The 24,068-nt window shown below is 42.1% G+C and overlaps 1 protein-coding gene across 1 annotated transcript; it reads left to right on the top strand.

The window, feature by feature from the left end:
- Positions 1-11,842: 11,842 nt before the first annotated feature.
- Positions 11,843-22,511, top strand: LOC121866522 (monocarboxylate transporter 12-like). The gene is made up of 6 exons (XM_042366289.1): positions 11,843-11,925; positions 15,241-15,536; positions 15,806-16,076; positions 19,597-20,241; positions 21,478-21,573; positions 22,360-22,511. The coding sequence occupies exons 2-6, from the start codon at positions 15,264-15,266 to the stop codon at positions 22,509-22,511; spliced, it is 1,437 nt and encodes a 478-aa protein (XP_042222223.1). The 5' UTR covers positions 11,843-11,925; positions 15,241-15,263.
- The last annotated feature ends 1,557 nt before the right edge of the window (positions 22,512-24,068 follow it).

Raw genomic sequence — 24,068 nt, 5'->3', positions numbered from 1 at the left:
TGGTCTAATGTGGGAAGAGCTCCCATTAAATTTGCTAGTGTCCTCATTGGTAATGTGCCCGGTGTTCGGGACCCTAACGACCCGGAACCTTTAAAACTCTCCTCGCCACCAGCACTAGTCTCCTCGCCGCCAGCACCAGTCTCCTCGCCGCCAGCACCAGTCTCCTCGCCACCAGCAACGGTCCCCACGCCACCTGACGACGACTCGCCATCAGCCGAGGTCGCCTCGCCACTCTCACACGCCGCCACGCCTGCAGCCAAGGTCCAAGCTGAAGAGACACGGACGGCGAAGGTGAAACGACCGCATCCCCTGATTCTGCCGAATTTGTTGCCACTGACTGTGACTCCCCAGGAGTTCGCCAAGCTTCAAGACTCGTGTGCCACTCTGAAGCGGGTAAGGGAGAAGGTGACTTCCGGGGAGGAGGATCAGGTGAGAGATGGGTCGGTTTATAAGTTGGTTTCTATTAATGGGGTGTTACACAGGTCTTGTGTTTCATCCAAGCGACCAGCTAAAGTAGGTCGGTTTTTACTTGTTGTCCCTGCTGATTGTCGTAGTAACATTCTCTCTGTAGCTCACAAGAGCCCTCTAGTAAGTCACTGTTCTCGTAGGAAAACTTATAGGAAGGTTGCTGATCAGTTTTACTGGCCAGGTATGGGAGCTGATATTAGAGCTTTTTGTAGGAGTTGTGATCAGTGCCCACGTATGTCCGCCAAGGGTAGAGTCCGTCCTGTTCCACTTGAACCCTTACCCATTGCAGAACCATCTTCTCGGGAAGCCATAGATTTTCTTGGACCGTTCTCGCCCCCTTCCTCTAAGAAGCCTAAATTACATCAAGCTAATTTGTTAAGGAAATATAATTGCAGGACCCACATTGATCGTGTCCTTGACGACGTCCCCAAGCTGGAGTTAGTCGAGGCACTACCCTGCAAGAGTTCCTGTGGAGTTCGGACGCCAGAGTCTGTTGATCTCGGTTGCCAGTTGCTGCCAACACCTGACGAGATAGAAGAATCCTCTACGACTGGAATTGGGCCCAAACTTAAACTTGGACTGAAGTGAACCCCACGTGCAGTTCCTTGATACGGCCTTACGTTTTGGACATCAAGTTACCACCTATTCTTATCTATGACCCTTCTTTAATGTGCAATGTGTATTTAAGCATTTGTTGTAAGATGATTATGCTTTGTGTACTAATCTTAAGTTTTAATCTACCTTACAGTAGATTTTTGTTGGGGGAGCTGTGTAAGGGCGGAAACGATCCTCCGGCTGGTTACCGCTGCTAACTCGCTCGTTTGCTGGTGCAGACGACACTTGGGGTGGTTGGACAGAGGTGAGACGGCAGCGACTATCTGCGTCACTGGCAGATTCAACCCAGCCGTCATACAGTCAGTATCTAGCTACCCTGCTGCCCGTCAAATTCTGGCTGTGATCTCATCATAGGTCCTGGACTCGTGGGCTGTGTTCCCAGACCTTCACCTATCAACTGCCAACTCTCTGGTCATCTACCACTACCGCATACCACTACCGTCAGTTCATCTCATTCCATCTGTGCCCCAGTGTTTTCCAGCCATTTCAAGACGTCGCTCGAGTGCGGAGTTGGATAGACGCTTCCGTACCCTGAGTGTGCATCACCGTGTTCCAGAACCTTCCACCAGGGCCACTGCCGTAGGTAATATATGTTCATGGTTTGATTCTATAATTGTTTGATTCCATTAATTGCTGACTCCCCTTTATTGTTCGATTCTATCAATTGTTGACTCCATTTAATTGATTGAATCCATTAATTACTGACTCCCATTATTTGTTTTATTCCTTTAATTGTTTGCTTCCATTAATTGTTTGACCCCATTATCTGTTGACTGCCTTAATTGTTTGACTCTCGTAATTATTTGATGTTTGTTGAGTGGTGTCAGAGTTTTGTTATATTTCTATAGTAAAGAGTTGCCAATCTCAAACGGTTGTTTGTTATTCCTCGGAAAACCATGGTCCTTGACTTTCCTTTATTAAGATCCTGATTAGCCTGGTAAGGGATTTCCATCCATAAGTCCCAGGCCTTTACAGTCTCTGACCTTTGGTTTCTGAGGTTTAAAATTCGTTCCGGTGTTGTTGTAAGTCGCCGTGAGCGCGCCACCTTGCTGTCTGTGTGCTAATTTTGTTGCTCTCCCTTGTACTTGGGGAAGTTAGCGTTGGTTGCGGTGCACTGTGGATGCTGTCATAGCATTTTTGTTGTTGTTTCACCTGGTACGGTTTCGTTACCCTGAGAGTGATTCAGCTGGGCTGGGTGCGGAACAAGGTTCCCTCCAGTCGGATCAAATCAATTATTGGTCTGATTGAGCCACTAGGTGAGTTACCTCTGGCTATTTTCTGGGTAAGTTGTGTATTTTTCTTTTTTGCTCGTCTTCTTTCGGATCATTATGTATAAATTTGAGGAGTTGAAAGGTCAAGCGGTGGCCCTGGGTTTGACAGGTACTGAGGTTGGTCAGTATGTGGTCACCCAACAGAATGCCGAGAGAGAGGAACGTCAGAGAGAAAGAGTTCGAATTAGCTAAGTTGCAGGTAGAAAAGGACCTAGAACTAGCTAGGATTAATGCTTCAAGTAGACCAGAATCCTCTGGCCATATACAAGACAATGTGGTAAAACCCAGCTTGCCTGTGTACCGTGAAGGAGAAGACATCGCCTCCTACCGTGTTTGGTTTGAACGGGTAGCCGACCTGCTTGGTGCAGACCCAGATAGCTATGCTGTAAGGTTGGGCAGCCTACTGAGTGGTAAGCCGGTAGAGATTTACAGGTCACTTTCTGCCGACATCACCAGAGATTACTTCTTGTTGAAGCAAGCTCTCTTGCGAGGATTTAACAAGACTTCCGACGGTTATCGTGTTGATTTCCGCAGAACGAAGATTAGAGCAGGAGAAACGTACCAGCAGTTTTCGATTCACCTGGGTCGTTGGTTTCAACAATGGCTAGAGGCATCAGAGGTTGAAGAAACCTTTGAGTCTCTAAGTTCATGATATTAGATCAGTTTTTGTCTTCTTCACCTCCAGACTTGAGAATTTTCATCAAAGAACACCAGCCAGCGACGCTTGGAGAAGCTGTTCGTCTTGCCGACAACTGGACGTCTGCTCGCAACGCCTACCCCAAGTCTTCCCCTACTTTAGTGAAGATCGCGAAGCCTCCGTCCTCCGAGGAACCATCCCCAGGAGTACATAGGAGTAGTTCACCAGCCGTGTGGTGTCACAGCTGTCCTTCTGCATGACCACCATCTAGTTGAGTGGCCATTAGGTAAATAAAGTGAAGGAGTGAATTAGTGAGTGCGTGAGGAAATTGGTTAGCGAATTAGTGAGTTGAGTAAGTGAATTAGACAACGAGTTCGCGAGTGTCCGTGAATTAGGTAGTTATTTATTTAGTGAGTTATTGAGTGGGTTATTGAGCGGTAAAAGGTTTAGTGAATAAGTGAGTTATTATGTACGTGAGTGAGTAAAAAATTATTGAGTAAAGTAAGTCTGAGTGAGTGAGATTGCGAATACGTATAAAGCTTCCCCCTGGTAAGAAGAGTCAAGTGACATGGCGGACCACTACAGTAACAAGCTCGTGGGTCTGTTCTTTGTTGTCTCAGATCTTGGTTGAAGATTATGGGGTAATGTGGCAACCCTACTGTTACTATCTCTCTTTAGTAGAGGTCTGCGATACGGAATGAGAACAGGTGGCTGGGGAATTGATATTAAATATGAGGAGATGAAGAAGTAAAGATGTGTTCTGAATTATGTGAGAGGCACTTTGTAAGTAACACACACACACGAGACCAAGTCTAACCCTAATGAAAAATGGAAACTACAGACACGTGAGTGTATCAGATCAGAGACTTGAAGATGGAAGTTACGTAGACTCAGATCAGGGCAAGGCGGAGGAAATAAATCGATTCTTTCCCTCTGTTCACAAGAAGGGATCCGAACAACCTTCCCACGTTTGAGGCAAAATTGTTTGATTCATCACTGACGCTGTGGCCCTGACAGTGTGCTTCCCATTGTGTGAAGAGTTGTGCAACGAGCTTGATAATCCCCTTGAGATATGCTGGAGACTGCCAGTTGATTAAATATGTCCAAAGGAGGGCCACCAGACTGAGATTGGCTAGGTGGTCTGGCCCCACGCTTGTCCTGGTGGACTCAGAAAAGTCATGGTGAGTGACGAATTGTTCTATATAGTAATTCTAATTTGTGTTCACTTAACCCCCAGAGGACTACTTAACCCACTGAAGATGATGGCTCAGGTCAATGAGTACTGCGAATTAAAGCATAGCCCTCAAGCTTACAAATACATCCGAGGTGCCTCTTATTCACATTCTGTGTGAAGCCTGTTTACACGATCACACCAACTCTGTTTTCTAAGCTTCTGGTTGATGCTAAAAAGAAATCAAATATTGAAGGACTGTCACCTTCATCTGCTCACTTGACTACAAATTTTCAAAATAACAAGTTGGGATATATTTAGTGCACAACGCCACCCATGCCGTGTTATGAATTAAATATAAATAAAAAACCTTCGCCTGATTTACATGGTCGTGTTGAAAGTTGACCTTCTGGCTTATAAAGTGTCTTAAGATATCGCCTGGACAAGTGTTACCTGTCTAGCCAGATGTACTGTATCTTATATATATATATATATATATATATATATATATATATATATATATATATATATATATATATATATATATATATATGCTGATAACCACAAGGAAAGAAGAAAACCCGAAGTTCCCAAGCGCTTTCGTGTAATTCACATCTTCAGGGGTGAGTACAGACTAGAGAGAGAGTAATACAAATCAAGGTGTATATATGCAGAGGAGGGTGAGACCAGGTCCACAATGGTCAGGTATTAGGTAATGACCCTACTAATCTTTAAATAGCACACAACGGTTGGTGGTCAGGTCAGATGGTCAAGTGACCCGGCCTTCTCACCTGATCACAAATCTTCTTAATTACAAAATTGTCCAGCTTGTACATGCCGTTACTCAAATTCATGTTGAATGCTTCGGTATGTTTAATAAGACTAGATTCCATGATGTTCCTACTATCAATTGAATTACATGGTAATATTGAGGAGGCATTATCCCAGTCAATGCAATGCTTGTTATCCCTCAAATGAACAAACAGAGCATTGGATTCCTGGCCTGTCCTAACACTGCGGCGAAGAGAAAGGGAAGACATATAATCAACTAAAGGAAGAGAGTTAATAAGATGAAATGCATTTGATTCCGCCCTATCTAACAGTTGGACAGAAGAGGAGCCACCCTATGATTCCTGAACATGTTCTCTCGGACACAAAGTGAGAGTACAGTGTGTACTTTTATCTATGGATCACTGTAACTCAATACAGCTGGTATGTATTACATTGGAGTATTATCATTTGAATAATTTTCCCTAATATCTTGTTTTGTTTTTTCTTTCAGTCATTATTCTACATAACTTAAGATTCAGTGAGGAGATAAGTTGTCGAGCTTTTAAAATATTGTGATAGGACATTTTACCATCACTACTGGGAGAACCATGGCCAGCCACTCTCAAGAGATGACATTAACACATAACGACCCAAGACACAATGCTCGTTCCTCCTGTGATGAAAACAACGGAATAGTAGAAGACAACGATAAAGTACATCAACCCGTAAGAGAGCAGGAGACAGAGAAGGACAAGGAAGAATCCGGCATTATCTGTTGGGGGGTTGCCGGAGGAACTTTCATCATCATGGTAAGTGATGGGTGGATGAGGTGGGAGTGGATGAAATATCAATGACGAGTCGTGTCATTGCAGAAGTTCAGAGTTACCGTAACCTTAATATTGTTTCTGTTTTGATACATTTGTCTTCCATGAACCAACTAGATTGTGATGGATAAATGAAGTTAAAAGCTACAAAGTCTGGCAGGAATAATAAAGTCGAAAATACGTTTGATGGGAGTAACTGTCGGCGCCAACCCTCGACCATAATGATGGCAATTGTGTTTGTTGCTGCAGTAAAACGGTGGTACCTTATAGTCACTTTCTAAGGTCTGTCTTAATCTCTTCAGGTGATGATCAATATGGTTGGTTCCTGCTTCAGCTTTATCTTTTCTCCCCTCCTGCTCGAGCTGGAGACCACCTCCGTCTTCATCAGCTGGATCTTCAACATCCTGCAGTGTATATGGAGTTTGTCTGGACAGTTTCTTACCCCCTTGTTGGAAGAGTACAGCTGGCGGAAGGTGGCTCTGGTGTGTTCCGTATTCACCTTCTGGTCTATTGTGCTCTCCGCCTTCGCCACTTCAGCTTGGTTCCTACTCTTCTCCTACTCCATCCTGACCGGTTAGTGTTTACTTCGATGTCTTCTTTATGCTTGACTAAAAAACAAAAGATTTTTTTATGGAATTTAACGTGTGAAGATGAACACATCCAATGTTAATTCATACAATTTACTTTATCTTTGTGTCGCAGGGCTCAGCTGCGGGATGCTGTCTGCCATTTGTTTCCTCATCATTCCATTCAGCTTCACTCGGAGAAGGGGTCTGGCCAACGCCTCCATGATGGCTGGCACTTGCCTGGGACAGATGATTGGACCAGTTCTTATCGTGTTCCTGCAGGAAAAATTTGCCTTCTTCGGCGCCACACTCCTCTTAGGCGCTATCATGCTTAACTGCTGCGTTGGCGCCTCCCTCCTTTGTCCTAGGAAGGCTCAGGTAAAACTTAATAAAGGTGTACACACTGATGATCCGATGGTAGAATCCTCAGGTAGTGACAACGCAGCAAAGAGGAGGATATGCAGTATCTCCAATAATGTATTCCTGCGTGTGTGTCGCAACTCTGTGATCAACTTGTCCATCCTCAAGTCCCCTCGAGCCGTCGTCATCGCTGTGGGAGGGATGCTCACTCTTAACTGTTGGCTCAACTTCCTTTCCTTGATGCCCTTCGCTATACAAGCAGCGGGTCACCCTCTCCAGGCGGCCAGCATGTACATGACAGTGTCGGCCGTGTTTAACTTGGGTGTTCGTCTAACGGTGTCCATGCTGTCAGACTTTTCTTGGTTCAGTATGCGGGCCTGTTATATGACCAGCACCGCCGTCATTGTTATTTCCACTATAGGTAAGCGAGTCATCTCATATCCTCTTACGGTATATTACTTAGGTTATACAATCCTTTTCTGGATGGAAGTGTCTGATCTGCTTTGGAAAATTAATTGGCACGATTAATAAGAAACCTTCAGAACATCGCTTATTATAATGATCCAAACCACGAGGTTCTTACTGTGTTTATGATCTCGTTAGGAAAGTAAAAATTACCTTTGTCCCATATTTGGATCACAGATGGGTGATAAAGACTGCATCATCTCTCCCTATTAAACCATCACAAACTACAGAACTCAAATGCAGACGGATTTTGAAAAGTAATCTTGGTAAAAACTATTGACATTCGGATATTTTATCAATGATACACAAAACTAAACAAAACTATACAATAATCAGAACTTTATGTACATATGATAATGTAAAGTGAGAGTGGGTCCTGTAGGAGACAGCACCGCTACCGCACTGATGCTTCACTTACTCGGCACTAAAATATAAGCGACCCATTCTATTTTCGGTCAGAAGGCGACCACTCCACTGACAACTGTTAAACATCACTAAATGAGGAACAAGACGCTAAGCTCTGTTCTAGATTTGTGATGATAATTTCGCTTGAATTTGCATTGAGACTTGGCCTTGACCAGATACGTTTATTTCATCATTAGAGAATAATATTATAATACCAGATTTAGTTTCAAATTACTCTCTTCACAAGATTAAAAATCCCAAAGATACCTGAAGAGGGTTAGGTTAGCGTTAGAGTGGTTAATAATAAGCTGGAATAAGCTGGGGGCTAATATAAGTAATGTTAACTTGAGCCGATGAACTGAACATATAGAGTAGCATTCATTTCGCCTATAAACAAATTGAGTAGCAAGGGATGCAAAGCAATTCTATACCTTGAATCTGAAACAAATTGGTTCGAATATTATAGAAATACGATGAGTTTTCCAAGTAGAAATCATGAGAAAATTCCCTTTAAAAAATACTCCCATGTAAGGATACAAAGTTGTCATGACTGATTTCTGGGATCACACACACAGACAGAATAAATAAAATTTTCGGTGTAAGTATATAAAATGCGTTGCTTGTAGCTTTGACTTTTTTATAACAAAATTGTCTTATGTACTCAGCGTTCAGTGTGGTGGATGACATCAAGTGGCAGATGGTGGCGATGGCCGGATGGGGGTGCGGCGTGGGCGGCTACATGGGCCTCTTCAACTTGATCATGGTTCATTACATGGGCCTCGACAAAATGGCTCCCACCATGGGCGCCACACTCGTGCTCATTGGGTTTGGCTCCATCAGCATCGGACCCATCGTAGGTAAGGTAGTCGGCACTTGATTATGTGATGTGCAAAGGACCGTAACTGTGAGGCGAGTCGTCAAGGTTCACGCAGTGTCCTTGTCAGTGAAGAATATTAATGAGATTACCATAACTAGATACGTTGTTTCAGAGCAGGAGTAACAAAATGTATGTGCTAATTATTTTACATTATTCTTTACACTACGTTAATTTTCATAATGTTTAGACATTATTTTCAAGTTCAACATGTTACTAGAAATTTTCATCACACTTCCCTTTAAAAATTTGTGCTGCACGTTCTTGCACAATCATAGAGCTGTGCAAGGGAGACTATCCTTTACACACTTGTATATTTTACTTCTACATCTAAAGCTTCTGGCTACGTTGTCCATAGTGAAGACCATCCACGAGAAGAGGGTTGTCATCGCCAGTCTTCCTCAAACATTGCTAGCTTGATACGCTGTTCTACTGACACGCTGGTGGAGAGCGGCCTGTGTTGGTGGTATAATTGTTATCAATCTGTTTCCTTAGGCAAATAAGGTTTGTCTACTTTAATTGACTTTGATATGAGGTAAAATTAGGCACACCGAAGAACTACAAATCTTTCAATGACATTCACTTCTTCCGAGATGTTATCACGTTGGTTGGACAATGTGGCGAAAATTTTTGTGGTATCAGGGAAGGGTCACCAAGTTTAAAGGCTTTTTCTTGCCAATGCTTCTCAATTGTGAAACGGTGTCACGGTCAGTTAGGGAGTGGAAGAATGGTAGTGCCATACGCATGGTAGGTCCCATATTACAAACAATGGTGTGTACTGGTATATAAGGGTAATGAGTTCCAGTGCCAAGGGCAACCCATAGATCCTAAATTTTCGCTTTTGTGGCGTATGTAACAGCAAGAACCACGATGTCTAAATCTACTGTCCTCATCTTTATCTTGGAATAACCCCGCCTGGATGCGTGCAAGATCATACGGGTGGCAGCCTTGTTCATGTGGACGATAGATATAGCACGTGCTGATTATGTCCGTACCTTCTTGAGCTTAGATGTCTGCAACATAAGTGATCAGGAAAACCAACACTTCAGCCTTGGTGACGTCGTTTCTCAAGAAGACTGCCAGTTACTTGTAATGGTGGTAGTTAGAGTGAGCTTTCGCCTTCCTGACTCCTTGCTTTCGAGTGTCCCGTTGTAAACTCCGCTCTAACTATAGATCCCAGACAACATGAAGTCTCTTAATGCTTTTAGCTTGTTCTTGTCTGTATGGCTCGGAAATAAGTTTATTATACTCACTAATTGTTTCGCTGTTAAGTGGTGTCAACGTGTTGATAATGGCAGATGATACAAAAATCTTAAGCCTAACAGCTGAAACCAACAAGGGGAAAATGGTTTCCCTGAAATTAGTAAATCCGCCAGAAAGGGCATTCATGGACATGTTAAATGTTACGAAGATATATTTTTATTCCTTGTGACAAAAAGAAATTGTAACCTCTGCTAGATCCTAAAACATTCGCCAAATTGATGCCAGGTTCAATAATAGCGGTGGTACAGGCAGTCACTCACTCAGATTGTCCTTGCGCGTTTTCTCCCCAGGGATGATGCGGGACGTCACTGGCAGCTACGCCGTCAGCATGTGGGTGTTGGCCGGGCTGGCCGCTTGCTGCTTCTTGCTTTGGATCTTCATGCCGGCCGCCGTCCGCTACGACCGTAACAAGTTTCTCAAATCATGTCCGTCCAACCACGCCGTCCAGTGCAACAATGCCAGTTTTAACGGATCACCTGAAGAATCTTTACCCCACCCCACTCCACCTGAAGTATCAACCCTCCATTCCATTTCTGAGAGTTAATTGTTGACCTGTGTACAAAACCTGATGTTAATTTTACATTCAATATTATATTTGTAGAGAATATCGTACACATTTTTGTATTGGTTTAAAAATATTAAAAGTTATTCTCCCTGATTGTGAAGAGACAGGCCGTGTGAGATCACTGAAGGGCACCTACTGTACAATGTTGATGTTGACGTTTGACTGGAAGGGAAGTCATAACCATAGTCTGTAGTGTCTGGGCAGATCATATGAAGACATACTGTCAACAATTGTGAAAGTACAAAAAACAAAGAAAAATGGGACATTACAAAAATTTCAAATGCTCTGAACATTCACTCGGCTCACCACACGATGCCTCCCGATCTTTACTGCTCTACACTAGCCACCTTATCACGCTTCGAGGACTACATTGGAAATAACTTAATACAGTAAGTACAATATTACCAATAATTTATTTGCAATCCTCATTATATATTCAATATGTATGATTGTACTGTAAGAATTTTGTCCTAATAAATTCATATAATATAAATAAGTATTTAAAATATATTCTTAATTTACCGTGTAGAGCCAAGCGCCATCTTGGATTGACCACATTTGTTATTGTATGTTGGCAGCCATGTTGTCCAGAAGTACTCCATTTTATGTTCTCTACAGTGATTTTTAACAATCATAACATTTATTGATTCCCCATTTATCACTCACAATATTAATTAAGGATAAAACCATAATTAACTCCTATGTTTCAAAATAATCCAAGTATGCAGACAACACAGGGAGATCTATGCCTCCACCATACATTATGCTCCGTCACTATCCATTTACTTTCCTCAATAGAACTACTCAAGATATTTCCTGACACATTACCTCCACTTCACTTTCCAGGGAAGACCTTTTACGTCCTCGGTTCAAATTTTTAGTGCAATAGAAGTTTCAGAATCTTCAGGCCACCGATACCACAATATACTATAGATACATTAATGGAGGAACGAGTCTAGCGGAATTGTAGCAAAGATCTTAAACTGTTCACGAAAAATGAGCCGCGATGTTTGATCTGGTCTTTAAAGTCACGCCAAATGAGGATACTCGCCCCAATTAGGCTTAAAACTCAACTGGAAATAAGTTCGTCTCTGGCATAGTTTGCTTGGTTTCACTAAGACGTTTACTGTTATAGCAACCAAACAACACCTAGATTACACAAGTAAAGGTTGGGTTAGATTGTTAGGTTAGTAATAACTATATATACCTGTATCTACCTCATATTTAATAAAAGGACGTGTCTGTTACAACCATAGGTGCAAAACGGATACAGTTAAGGGGCTTGAAGATACATACACACATATATGGGTCTGTTCCAGCGTTAAGGTTTTTGGAAAAAAGTGGTCCATGGTCATTGAGATCAAGTTATTCAAGAGAAAGCAACAAGAAGGTAAACAAAAAGATGTGTTGGGATGTGAGTATTGTGGTCATCACATGTCACCAACCACTTCTCAAATCTCAGGTGTAATCGTGGTAGTTAGTGTAAATCATCGTCAAGATGTATAATCATGCTATGCAATCATCTGATACAGTATTATTTTATCGTTTGGTGACCCTGAGACCGAGAAGGCTGACCAGTCGTATTTTGGTGTGCACTGTGGCTGCTCGGCGTCCTCCCCTCCCTCCCCGAGGACGCTAGGAAACGCTAAGACAAGAAGCTTCTATTTAGAGTTAGTAAAAACACACCAGGGTTGTTCCTTCCACTATATGATGACGTGAGATGAGGGTAATTAGGTACTCCGTATGCTGTAAATGGTTTCAGTGGTAAGATATCAGAAGATGAAAAGGAAATGGGATAAGTTAATGACGTCGGGAAGCGACGGCATGAGTTTGTGGTTTTATAAAGGTGAAGGTGAACTCTTATTGGCATTATTATTATTGATTACTATTATTGATTATTATTATTTATTATTATTATTAAACTAGTAGCAGTACGGTCAGTATAACAAGGCACTTGGTCACTCTTGGGGAGGAGGACGGAATACAATAGGATACACAAAATGCAAGTCCATCAAAAAGTATTGATTCTACTCACAGAACAGAGATAAAACGTTCAAGACGCTCCGAGACCAGCTGCCCATTGGGTTGACAGGACACACACAATACTTTGTCACACTCTTGGTAAATTTAGTTACGGCGAAATTCAGTGATAAACTTGTCCTCCTTGAGACATTACGTACTTAATCTTATCTATATAGGTGGACTGGGGAGCCTCTCTCGATCTATCACTTAACATGAGCATCACTGTGTTTATCTCTGTGGGTGTGTTTGTTGTATAGTGAGGAGTTTTTTGTGTGTCGTGTGTTATATGGGTTATATTGTTGGCAATTCAGATTAGCAAGTGGAATTAGGATACAACACTTCCACCATTTTATAAGGGCCTGTGCCTCTTATAACATCTTTTACTTGAATATTGTAACCTTTGGTAGAGCGACGTGAGAGGTAGGCCCATGGGTATATGTAATTATAGTATCAAGCAATAGGGAAGAAATAACGGTGGACACTGTAGGTGAATAATAGACACAACATACAAATACAATATTTATTCAAACATTAAAATGGATGCAGGAGAAAGTTATATGTACCAAAAGACGAACTCCTGGTACCATGCCTTCAGGCTCAAAATACTCACACCACGACTGGGTGAACATACACAATAACACACAAACTCTTAAAGCACCTTAGCACCATTAAAACCAGGGGCAACTGCCAATACAGCACTCAATCGCCAGGAGTGATACTCAAGTGACCGCCATGGGGTCCCGCCACCACGGGGCACCTTCCAACGAACTCTGAAGATCCCAGTGGAATAACACAACCACACAAATAGCCCTACTGAGCTAGGCACTCATCCACCAATGATGGGGGCTGGTAGTGGTTCGTGGCTTGGTGATCCAGGGTCACCCCGTGGGCCGAGCGTTAGGGTCAGACTGGCCAGCTATGGGGCCCATAGGTAGTACTGGAGCTTCTGACGGTCGGGACTCACGGAGATAACTGATCCTACTGGACCTCAGACATCTCTCCAGACTAGTGGATGCAACATCCACGCTACAGACACGGCCTAGGCTGCGTTAGGGACCTGTGTGGGTGAGGGACGAGGCACTTACTAACGGTGATAACGACATCACGTTACAAAGGGACGTTAAGGATGTAAACATTACTTCACTCAAAGCACATCAACTACGTTACTTTAACATTTGCACAATCAACTATTAATTGGGTCAAATTACTTAAAGAATGGCGAATTACAACAGGGAGTGGAATGACCTACCTGTGTGGGTCAGGGACGAGTCAACTTACTAACAGTTGAAATGCCCGCCACATTCTCACTCAAACTAGGTCGTGGATTCCACCTACTTAACTATTTCGCTGAATTACTTTACTGTACACTGACGTTTGAAACTGAGACTACGAACTCAGTTTCATTGCCTACTATTATCTTCACAAACAATGCTCTGACTGGGCTATCAAAGGCAAGAATTAAATTTATTACAAAAGGTTGGATGGCAGCAGTTCCCAACATACAGGGCCTTGCTACAAACCCGAGGAGCAGATTCAAAAGGTTCCCTTCAGTCAAAGACGACATCTCGATGACGTCATCAAAGAAACAGAAAACTGAGGACGTTTCCATTGGGGGACTCAGATAGTTTTGTGGACGTTTAAGGTAATATGAGTCCTTAGGGTTTTCAGGTTAGCCGTCATTACCATCATGACAGTGTGTTATATGGGTTATGTTGTTGTCAATTCAGATTAGCAAGTGGAATTAGGATACAATAATAGGTGAGTTTATTCATTAGTTTCTACTTTTGTATCATTTGTGTTTATTTGTAGATTATATTAATGTGTTGTTTTATGTTTTACATGGTAGAGGAAGGATATATTTTGTGCATAGACGGCCATAGGTGGATGCAGATAAGGTTAAACTTAACCCTTGCCAGGGTTATCAAGTACCACTCGCCAAACCTTGGTCTCTGTACTACACGACATCTTTGAATAAACTAAAGAACTATATTTTTGTCTTCGTTCATTATGTGGATGCAGGAGTATCGAAGTATTTTTTCTGTGTATATTCTAGTTTTTTCTCTAATGTCTGATACGCTTTTATTTGACATATGTTACTTCCGTTATTTTAGTCTGTTGTGGATGAAGTTTTCAGACGTATATTAATCCACTTGGGGAAAATTAATAGTCACTGAAATGAGCTGGCATCTTAGGGCTCGTTTACACGATCAGTTGCCAAGTATGGTGGTCATGCACGCATTGGATCCGTGGCGAAGCAAGGGGTCAGAGCAGGGTATTAACCACTGTTTAGTGGACGGTGTGTTTACACGGAACTGCCACACCGTCGTTACCGGTCAGTGTGTGGTAGACTGCTGGGCAAGAGGTTCATGGCTCCCAGACAGACGAGTCGGCTATGGACGGCCGCACTGTTGTATGTTTTGGCCGCTGGGATGATACTGAAGAAAAAAACAAACAAGAAAACGGATTGTGTGGGTGAAAAACTGGTTAAGGAACAAATCGAGTGGTACTTATAACCAAATCTTTGCTGAAATGCAGCGTGGGGACACAGGACGTGCAGCGATACATTTGCATAACCCCTGAAATGTACCACACATACTTGGATAAAGTACGTCCACATATTTCCAGGATGGATACAGAAATGAATGACTCTATAAGTGGTAGGGACACACGTAGGTGGCCACGCAACTATTAGGCTCCCACATGTAACTGCCCGGGAAAGGTTGGTGGTTCAGTGTTGCCGTCTACACGATCACTGCCCGAGCACGGCTTCGTTACCATGCTTCTAAAACACGCTTCGAGACTGATCGTGTAAACGAGAACGCTGCTACACAGAGTACTGGGAGTGTCCACATCTTGATCTGCCCAAAGTGTGTCAAACAGCAGTCGACATGTCCTCTTAGAGATGTAGATGATAACTTGCCGTAATGTTTGTCTTATATAATTATCAGTCTTTATATTTACAGTCTGACTCGGTGACATTTGCAAAATGGAAAAAAACGCAACAGGGAAAGTCGTCAGGCACAGTGATGAACACAGTGAACACGAGACACTGTTGAGGTGCACACAAAGACTAAGAACAGAAAATATCAATGAAGTGAATCAAGAAAGACTAGGAAACAAAAATGACGAAACTAACATCAAAAAGTCATGCGAGAAGCTGACTGGTGACCCCTGGGAGGAGGAGAGGTCAGGTCAGGGCAGTGAAGCACCCACCTCTCATTGTTACTGGGCCGTCGCTGTGGGAGCTTGTATCATTATGGTGAGTGGTGGGCGAGGCTTTGTTTTACATCTATAGTCTGGTTAGCTTATAGTATCTTATATGTTTAACACATATAGAGGAGAAACGAGAATTAGGCTTAATTAAAGAGTGTTAATTCCTTGGCATATGACCATTCATGATCAATACGACATTCATCACGTGTAACCCGTCTGAGTTAGTGACAGGATATACGATTAATCGAAAGAGGAAATGAGAACAATTGCCTCCGTACAGTGCTTGGTTTTACTAATAATTCTTCTTATCTTCAGATGATGATCAATATGGTGGGTCCCTGCTTCAGCATCGTCTTCTCCCCCCTCCTGCTGGAGCTGGGCACATCCTCCACCGTTATCGGCTGGATCTTCAACATCCAGACGCTTCTTTGGTTTACCTGTGGATTGTTTCTTGGTCCCCTGGTTGAGGAGTACAGCTGGAGGAAAGTGGCCATGGTGTGGGCTCTCGTGTACTTCTCCTCCATCGTCCTCTCCGCCTTCGCCACCTCTGCCTGGTTCCTCCTATTCTCGTTTTCCATCCTCAGCGGTGAGTCTTAAAGAGGTTAAGATTTTAAGTAACCCATCAAGAGACCCATATCTATTTACAAACAGTTCTGAAACATTCAAAGCTACTTGTTAATGGTGTGTACCCTTATAGGTCATATATAAAGATCAGTTCATAAGCCTTCACCACAGTAATGACAGGCCAATAATCAAGTTAAGAAAGTAAAGTTTCATGCTCCTAATCCTGGAGGAAACAAGCCCTCGTGTTTGGCTGTTGCCGTCAAAAGAAAAACGAGGAAGAGAGGATGCATAGCTGCATAATTAGTAAAAATATATAATAAAATACTTTAAAAGTACATCACTCTTATCTTCCTTATAACTATTCACATGTGCTATGAACATGAACCTCACTCTATACCTTCGTCATTTCGAGGAATTCAAACTTCCTGGCTATGATGCAACACTATCCATACTCTCCTCCATTTTTCATTACTTTTAATTAGGAATATAGCAAACTGTGACTCGGCTGAAGGTGATGGGAAGCCACATTATAAGCCTGGCTCCCCTAACAGAGGCAGACTGAGCATCCCCAACACATCTAACGGTCACTGTTACTATGGAAATTGGCGTCATCGTAACTCCTTCCTTACAACATTTTATAAAGCCTTCCCAGGTAGAATATTCTTTTCTATGGTATAGAAAAGGTACACTCGGAAACCATAATCTCTAGCCCACCTGGGTCGGTACTGGAGGTTAGAACAGTGTCCTTTCTGGACGGGGGCTCACTCTAACTATCACGAGGCAAGACACACACGAACACACACAGTCAACACAGTCATAGTACGGCTGTATAGATGACATTATGTATAAATATTGTATATGGCATTTTATACTCTGCATTATCTTCATTATATATGACACGAAGAAAAAATACCATAGGTTGTAGTTATGAAAGTATGAATGGAAATAAACACTTCCAAACCACCCAGTGACTCCACACAACGTGTGTGTGTGTGTGTGTGTGTGTGTGTGCGTGTGTGTGTGTGCCAGACCACGATGCTTCCCATTATTCGCATAACTATATGAAAAATCGTGTTTAATTTAACTACATATTTTAAAAACCTTAAATTAAATGTGGATCAGTCACTCTTCATTTGACACACTTGTAGTGTAATACTTTGACCATCCCACCTGAGCACATGGAGGCCCACGGTAACTCTCACGGGGCAACATATGCACGAACACACACGTTATGATATGAACCCTTCCAGGCTTCACTATCATTATCATGTTATGTTCAGCGTGCTCTGTATCTTGGTAACTAGTCATAGTATCAATACATGACAGTGTTATTAATATAATATTGTAACCTTTTCCTTACAGTTATTGTTGTAAATCATGGACAGGAAGGATACATAAATTGTAATATCAAGTGTATGGTTCTCTCAAAGCCACCCCAAGTCAGACAACGCGTCACACAAAGTTACACTGTGTGTGTGTGTGTGTGTGTGTGTGTGTGTTTTCTGTAACATTAAGCTTCATCCTTAGTAGGCAAGATGTTTAATACAGAGGTTTCTCCCATTAGTCATTGCGAGCATCGTCCCAGAGCACATTGTTTCCATCAAAACCATGGTTCATCCTTATTTCTCTTCTTCCGTGTAACTGTATCCATATGGCTAAGTGCTTGCTTTTCATTTTTTTATTTACCAAGATAATGTGGATCAGTTACTCGTTATTTAACACATACATGCACTTAGAGCATCAAGATTGTTTTGTCGGCATGACTATTGGTTAATTGAAACCCCAAAAATATTTTTCACATTTATTATGCATAAACATTGTAAACATATATATGTGATTATTGTAGTATATAACATATATTTAATGTCTGGACAGATTCCCAAGAGTTATGCATATTAATGCATAGATTTTGTAAGCATATTTATGCGAAGTGACGTAAAACCACATAGTAAAATACCTGGATAAATTCCTGAGAGTTAGGAAACGAAGTCTATGTGGCCCTAACGAGGTTACACCAGAGAGCTAATTTCCCCGCCACCCCCTACAAGGCACCGTCGTGGGCGGAGATTTAATTCTTGACCACAGGTTAATACCGTGTCCAACCTCCGTCTGCTGCTTTAACTTCATGCAATCTGGTGGGCATGGAATCTACCAGGTTGCTGCAGATGTTCGGCCTCCTCCTTATTCCCTCCCACACATTATGTGTGTGTCTCCTCACTGCCTCCCTCGTTTTCTCCTCAACATCCCATTCAACAACCATATGCGCCCATAGATTTTCTATTGGATTACAATCGGTTCCTTTAGGGGGCCAGTCCAATAGAATAATCTGCGGGTGCGCCTCAAACCAACGCTTGACGGCCTGACTTGTATGTATTGGACTGCGGTCTTGCATCATACTACATATAGGCTGTGGGTCTGGGATGGCATACGAGTTGCTGGGAGGATGGTTAGTAGTCCTGTTGAACTGGCAGGTAGACAAAATGGAAAACTCACAGCCAAACTGTAAGAATACCCATGGACAATGAGACATTAGTAAAATATACTAGGTCATTTTAGCGCGTGCGCACACATTATATACAGACCAATTGGTATTTGCGAGGCTGTTTGGTTATGCTATGTTAACTAGTTTGCTAGGGTGAGGGAAAGTATATATATATATATATATATATATATATATATATATATATATATATATATATATATATATATATAACTCTTCTCAACAAATGCAAGGATGTTGCCCCGTGAGAGTTACCGTGGGCCTCCATGTGCCCAGATGGGATGGTCAAAGTATTACACTATAAGTATGTCAAATGAGGAGTGACTGATCCACATGTAATTTAAGGTTTTTGAAATATGTAGTTAAATTTATCACGATTTTTCATATAGTTACGCGAATGATGGGAAATAAAAGATATAGATGGGGTGTGGTGGAATCATCGTGGTCTGGCCACAAGCGCTGTAAACGACATGTGGATTCACTGGGTGGTTTGGAAGTGTTTATTTCCATTCATAATTTCATAACTACAACCTATGGTAATTTTTTCTTCGTGTTCATATATAATGAAGATAATGCAGAGTATAAAATGCCATATACAATATTTATACATAATATCATCTATACAGACTATGAGTGTGTTGTTCGTGCGTGTGTTGCCTCGTGATAGTTAGAGTGGGCACCCGTCCAGAAAGGACACTGTACTAGTGTACTAACCTCCAGCACCGACCCAGGTGGGCTAGAGAATATGGTTTCCCAGTGTACCATACCAATTTGTATTCAAAAGCTATTTTTATTAGGAATTTAATCATACGTACAGCTGACAACAACATTGCAACAAAAAGGAAAATATGGAAAAATTTAAGATTAATAATGAATCAACATACGTCAGCTGTATAATCTGTTTAGTTACGATAATTTTTATCTGTAAGAGTTTTATAAGCAAGGCTGACCAGGAAAGGCTCAGTGAACTCTCCTTGCTGGGGTACAGTGGCTATAAACGTGCATTATTGGGATAATAAATTTAATTAGTCTTTTTCTTTAGGAGTTAGTTATGGCTTCCTGAACACCCTTTGCTTCCTCATCATCCCGCACTACTTCACGAGGCGGAGAGGCGTGGCCAATGCCTGCATGATGGCTGGTGTCTGCCTGGGGCAGATGCTGGGACCAATTCTTATAGGGTTCCTACAAGAAAAGTTCGGCTTCTTTGGCGCCACACTTGTGTTAGCCGCTATAAACGTTCACTGCTGCGTCGGCGCCTCCCTATTCCGTCCTCTACAGGCTAAAGCAAAGCCCAGCACTAGTATACAAATCGACGATCCAAAGGTACTGTCTTCAGATGTAGACAAAATAGCAAAAAAGAGATCATGTAATATCTCAGACAGTTTTATCGTGCGTGTGTGTCTCAACTCTGTGTCCAACTTGTCCATTCTCAAGTCCCCTCGAGCCGTCATCATCGCTGTGGGAGGGATGCTCACTCTTAACTGTTGGCTCAACTTCTTTTCCTTGATGCCCTTCGCTATACAAGCAGCGGGTCACTCCCTCCAGACAGCCAGCTTGTGCATGACAACAGGGGCCGTGTGCAACTTGATGGCCCGTCTTACTGTGTCCATGCTGTCAGACTGGCCCAGGTTCAACATGCAGGCTTGTTGCACGATCAGCAGCGTTATCCTTGCTGGTTCCATAATAGGTGAGTCGCTTATGTTTTTTCGCAGATGATCACCAGATAGCATGAATGTTATATTTTTTTTAATTCTTTACGATAACTTAAAAAAAAAGCTGACTAAATAATAGGTAAAACTATGTTAACAAAGAAAATAATTATCAAATAAGCCAATAATGTCACTATTAAACAACGAAGCTATACCAATATATAATAAAAGGTTTCCTCACTTAGGTTAAAGAAAGTCTGTTGTTTGTTAATATTCAAGATATACAGTACCTGTCATCCCTCTGAGACACCGGGAGACGTCGAGGTTAGATAGATAGATGGATGGATAGATAGATAGATAGATGAATATTCAATAAAATTGTCATGCATGTTTACATTGATCCAGCACACAATGCAGCAGTCCACGTCACAGTGTTACCAAGAAACAGGTTTCAAACGAGATGTAATAATGTCAGACGCAACTGTAACAAAAATTTACATGTCTGTCTGTTTGCTTCAATACAAACACCTAATATAATCCAAGCGTCCCCCGCCCCTTGCCTTACATGATGACCATACCAGAATAAAAACGCTATTTCTTAATCCAGTTAAAATCCGTTTATTGGGCACCAGAGCAGTCTTTTAAAACTTTGATAAATGCAAGCAAAATTTATACACTATGCAATGCACTGACGGTATTTATGGGAATTCCATGAAAGAAAAGTGGCTGCCAAATTTTTGCCGAGCCAATTATCGAACTCCTCTGCTTTTCAAGATGCCCTATAGCAGAAATCCCTTCAAGAAGTAACCCGTCCAAACGATGAAAAGACTACTGACGGATGACACGACACGACACGACACACCCGACTCCGTAGTATCCTGTAAACTCTTTCGTGGATACATTTCCTTCCCCAGCTCTATCACCACACCACACAACAAAAATATAACTCAATGATTGGTTTTTAAACTTACGTACAAATATCAAATCTGAAGGAACGTAGCTTCAAAGTTGGCGAGTTTTCAAAACATCGCCTTAAATCAGTGTGATTCCCATGCTTCATTTCACAAGTACTGTATGTTAAAAGTACTGTATGTTACAAACTTTAAAGCATAAAAGCAGTGATGCTATTAAAATGATAACTGGAGATAATTTTCCTTCATAAAATACTGGAATTAATTTTTGTAACATTAGTGCCTAGGATATATAGCTTGTTACTTAATCTTCTTTTTCATATTCATGCTAAATATCACCCAGTTGTCATTATTATGTTCCAGCGTTCAGTGTAGTAGAGGACATCAAGTGGCAGATGGTGATCATGGGCGTGTGGGGGTGCGGCGTGGGCGGCTACATGGGCCTCTTCAGCAGTCATGGTCCCTCACTCATGCCTGCTGCTTCCTCCATTTTTTTTCCACTAAAATTATTTTCAAGTTTCCAGAGCAGTCACTGTTATCACAATGAACTGTTCTATAGCTGAAGGCACAGTACTACACTCTGATCATGTTATGGGCGGTCAATAGAGCCATGGACATGCCTAATTAAATTTTATGTATAAATCTTTGCACATGGCTCGGCTCTAGTCCAGTAGAAAGACTATTTCAATCTTAATCGTGAGTAACAGCAAAGATGCTACATCGATTTACACATTCACATCACCAAGACGACTTTGATATCTTATGAACTCACTGCCCGGTTTCTATCGCTCCTTACATGATTATATCCCTACTTCAGGGAATATACAGTACTTCCTTCGATTCTTCAGTGAGAGAGATGGAAGTATCTACAGCTTTACACCAGGTTTACACCATTTAATATGTCCAAAAATATCACATATAGTTAACCAGTGCATTTCATTGTAATGTTTTAAACGGGCTACTATTTTAGTGGTGATATAAAGAACATCACGGTATTTACGAGTCATTAACAGAGTTGGCAGTCACCACTTTTCCCGCATCTTATTTTGTGCTCGCTAGTTTAATGATAAACAACATTAAAAAAAGTGCAGCTAAATGCAGTGGAGGCATTTCAAATATTTTAGAGTTAATACTTTTGGGTCTAGATCTTTATCTCTGCCAGATCCTCATAAGTTCGCCAAGTTGATGCCAGGTTCACTAATAGCGGTGGTACAGGCAGCCACTCACTCACATTGTTCTCCCCAGGCATGATCCGGGACGTCAGTGGCAGCTACGCCGTCAGCATGTGGGTGTTGGCCGGGCTGGCCGCCTGCTGCTCTTTGCTCTGGGTCTTCATGCCGGCCGCCGTCCGCTATGACCACAAGTCCCTCGACACACGTCAGTCCACCCAGATTTGAAATCTCGTGGACCTCTCGTATCAAAAAATACTTCCAACTTTCAATGTCATGGGATCACTATCCACTTGGGCAACTCCACACTCGACGTGCTAAACGCCTCAGATCAGCTTCAATACACTGATCTCAGACTTCGTATATACTGAACCCCTGTCCTAATTGGTGATCTGAATACTAGACACAAAAAATTAGATGACCCCACCACTACCACCAATGGTAGGAGACTTATCTCATTACTAAGCACATCTGAAGATGTTCAATTCATTGGTAATAGTGAACCAACACACGTCTATGGTGGGGCTCTAGACAAGTGTGTTGGCTTTAGTCTATCATACACAACTCATAACTCTGATGTAGATCTTTTGTCTGATCACAAACCAATCCAAGCTAATATACATGTAGCCAATGCCACCCCCCACTGGCAAAAAACTTAACAGACGTAGACTCACAGTTAAGCAAGAACATGAAAACCAGTTCATAGACTTCATCTATGGTACAAAGATTACAAGCCTGGCAATTACCAAAGTCTCCACGGCGATCTTTTAGCTGGGACTTATTGCATTCTTCCCCAATAATGCCTCTACCAAAAAGAGGAGGGAACGTGGTTAGCATAACAGGAATAGACTTAAGTCTATAGCCAGGCCGACTGGTAAGGGTTACAAACACTTCAGAACACCTCAAATGATCAAACTGTTTCAAGCTTCTCTCGCTGTAGTCCGGGAACGCGTGAATGAACTTAGACAAAATGCACGGGAAAAATATATCAACAGCGTAAACCAACACACTCACTCAGCAAAGCCTGAAGGGACATACACACAATCAGAGGTAAAAGCAGTAGACGCGTCTCCCGTTGCAAAAATCGAATGAGGTAATAACAAAGTGGGCTCATATCTCTAGCTATGACATGTTACCAACTAGGACTCGAGAGCTTGATGAGAAGTCTGTATAGTGTTACGAACCCCTCCACCCCGCACTACGAACCACGCCATCTATTGTCCTGATCTACCTACCCACCACCACGAGCAACGCCATCTAGGGACGAGACACGTGTATGACTCGTCTTAGTTACCACTCCGAGGTTTCCCTTCTCCATATCCTGGGTTGCGTCACCTCCTCAAAGTCTTCTTTGTCAGCTCCAATTCGAGGAGAGGCACTTGGCTCTGGGAAGTGACCACAGGATCATCTATCCTCTAAACCTACGTGCAGTGACTACCTACCGTCTTCTACAATACTCAGCCTTACTCGTCAGCCATCTCAGCTCCTCACTTAAGTACTTATATGTTGTATTAACTCCCCCACGTCCACTTGCTTCAAGATTGTTTTATGTTTATTAATATGTATATACTGTTAATGTTTAGGTTAAGTTTGGTTAAGGGTAATTTATAAGCTGAATATTTTGTTAAGGGATTTATGGTACTCTATTATATACAACGAAAACTCGCATCCTTTGTCTACCCTTTTATAGTCCGATTGTCTTTGTTTTTTTTTATTGTTGTTACCTGTTGGGATCTGGGTAGACGTATAACTATATTCTAAATCCCCAACTCGTAACAAATGGCG

This window comes from Homarus americanus, unplaced genomic scaffold, assembly GCF_018991925.1.
Source record: "Homarus americanus isolate GMGI-L3 unplaced genomic scaffold, GMGI_Hamer_2.0 scaffold16430, whole genome shotgun sequence".
Lineage (NCBI taxonomy): Eukaryota > Metazoa > Arthropoda > Malacostraca > Decapoda > Nephropidae > Homarus > Homarus americanus.
Note: the sequence above shows the minus strand (reverse complement) of the source record. Positions and strands in the feature narration are given on the sequence as shown.

Excerpts from the sequence above, each read along its gene's own strand:
- LOC121866522 (XM_042366289.1), top strand. The coding sequence starts at position 15,264 with ATGGAAAAAAACGCAACAGGGAAAGTCGTCAGGCACAGTGATGAACAC. Across the intron at positions 15,537-15,805 it reads TGGGAGCTTGTATCATTATG|ATGATGATCAATATGGTGGG; the intron begins GTGAGTGGTGGG and ends TCTTATCTTCAG. Across the intron at positions 20,242-21,477 it reads CCTTGCTGGTTCCATAATAG|CGTTCAGTGTAGTAGAGGAC; the intron begins GTGAGTCGCTTA and ends ATTATGTTCCAG.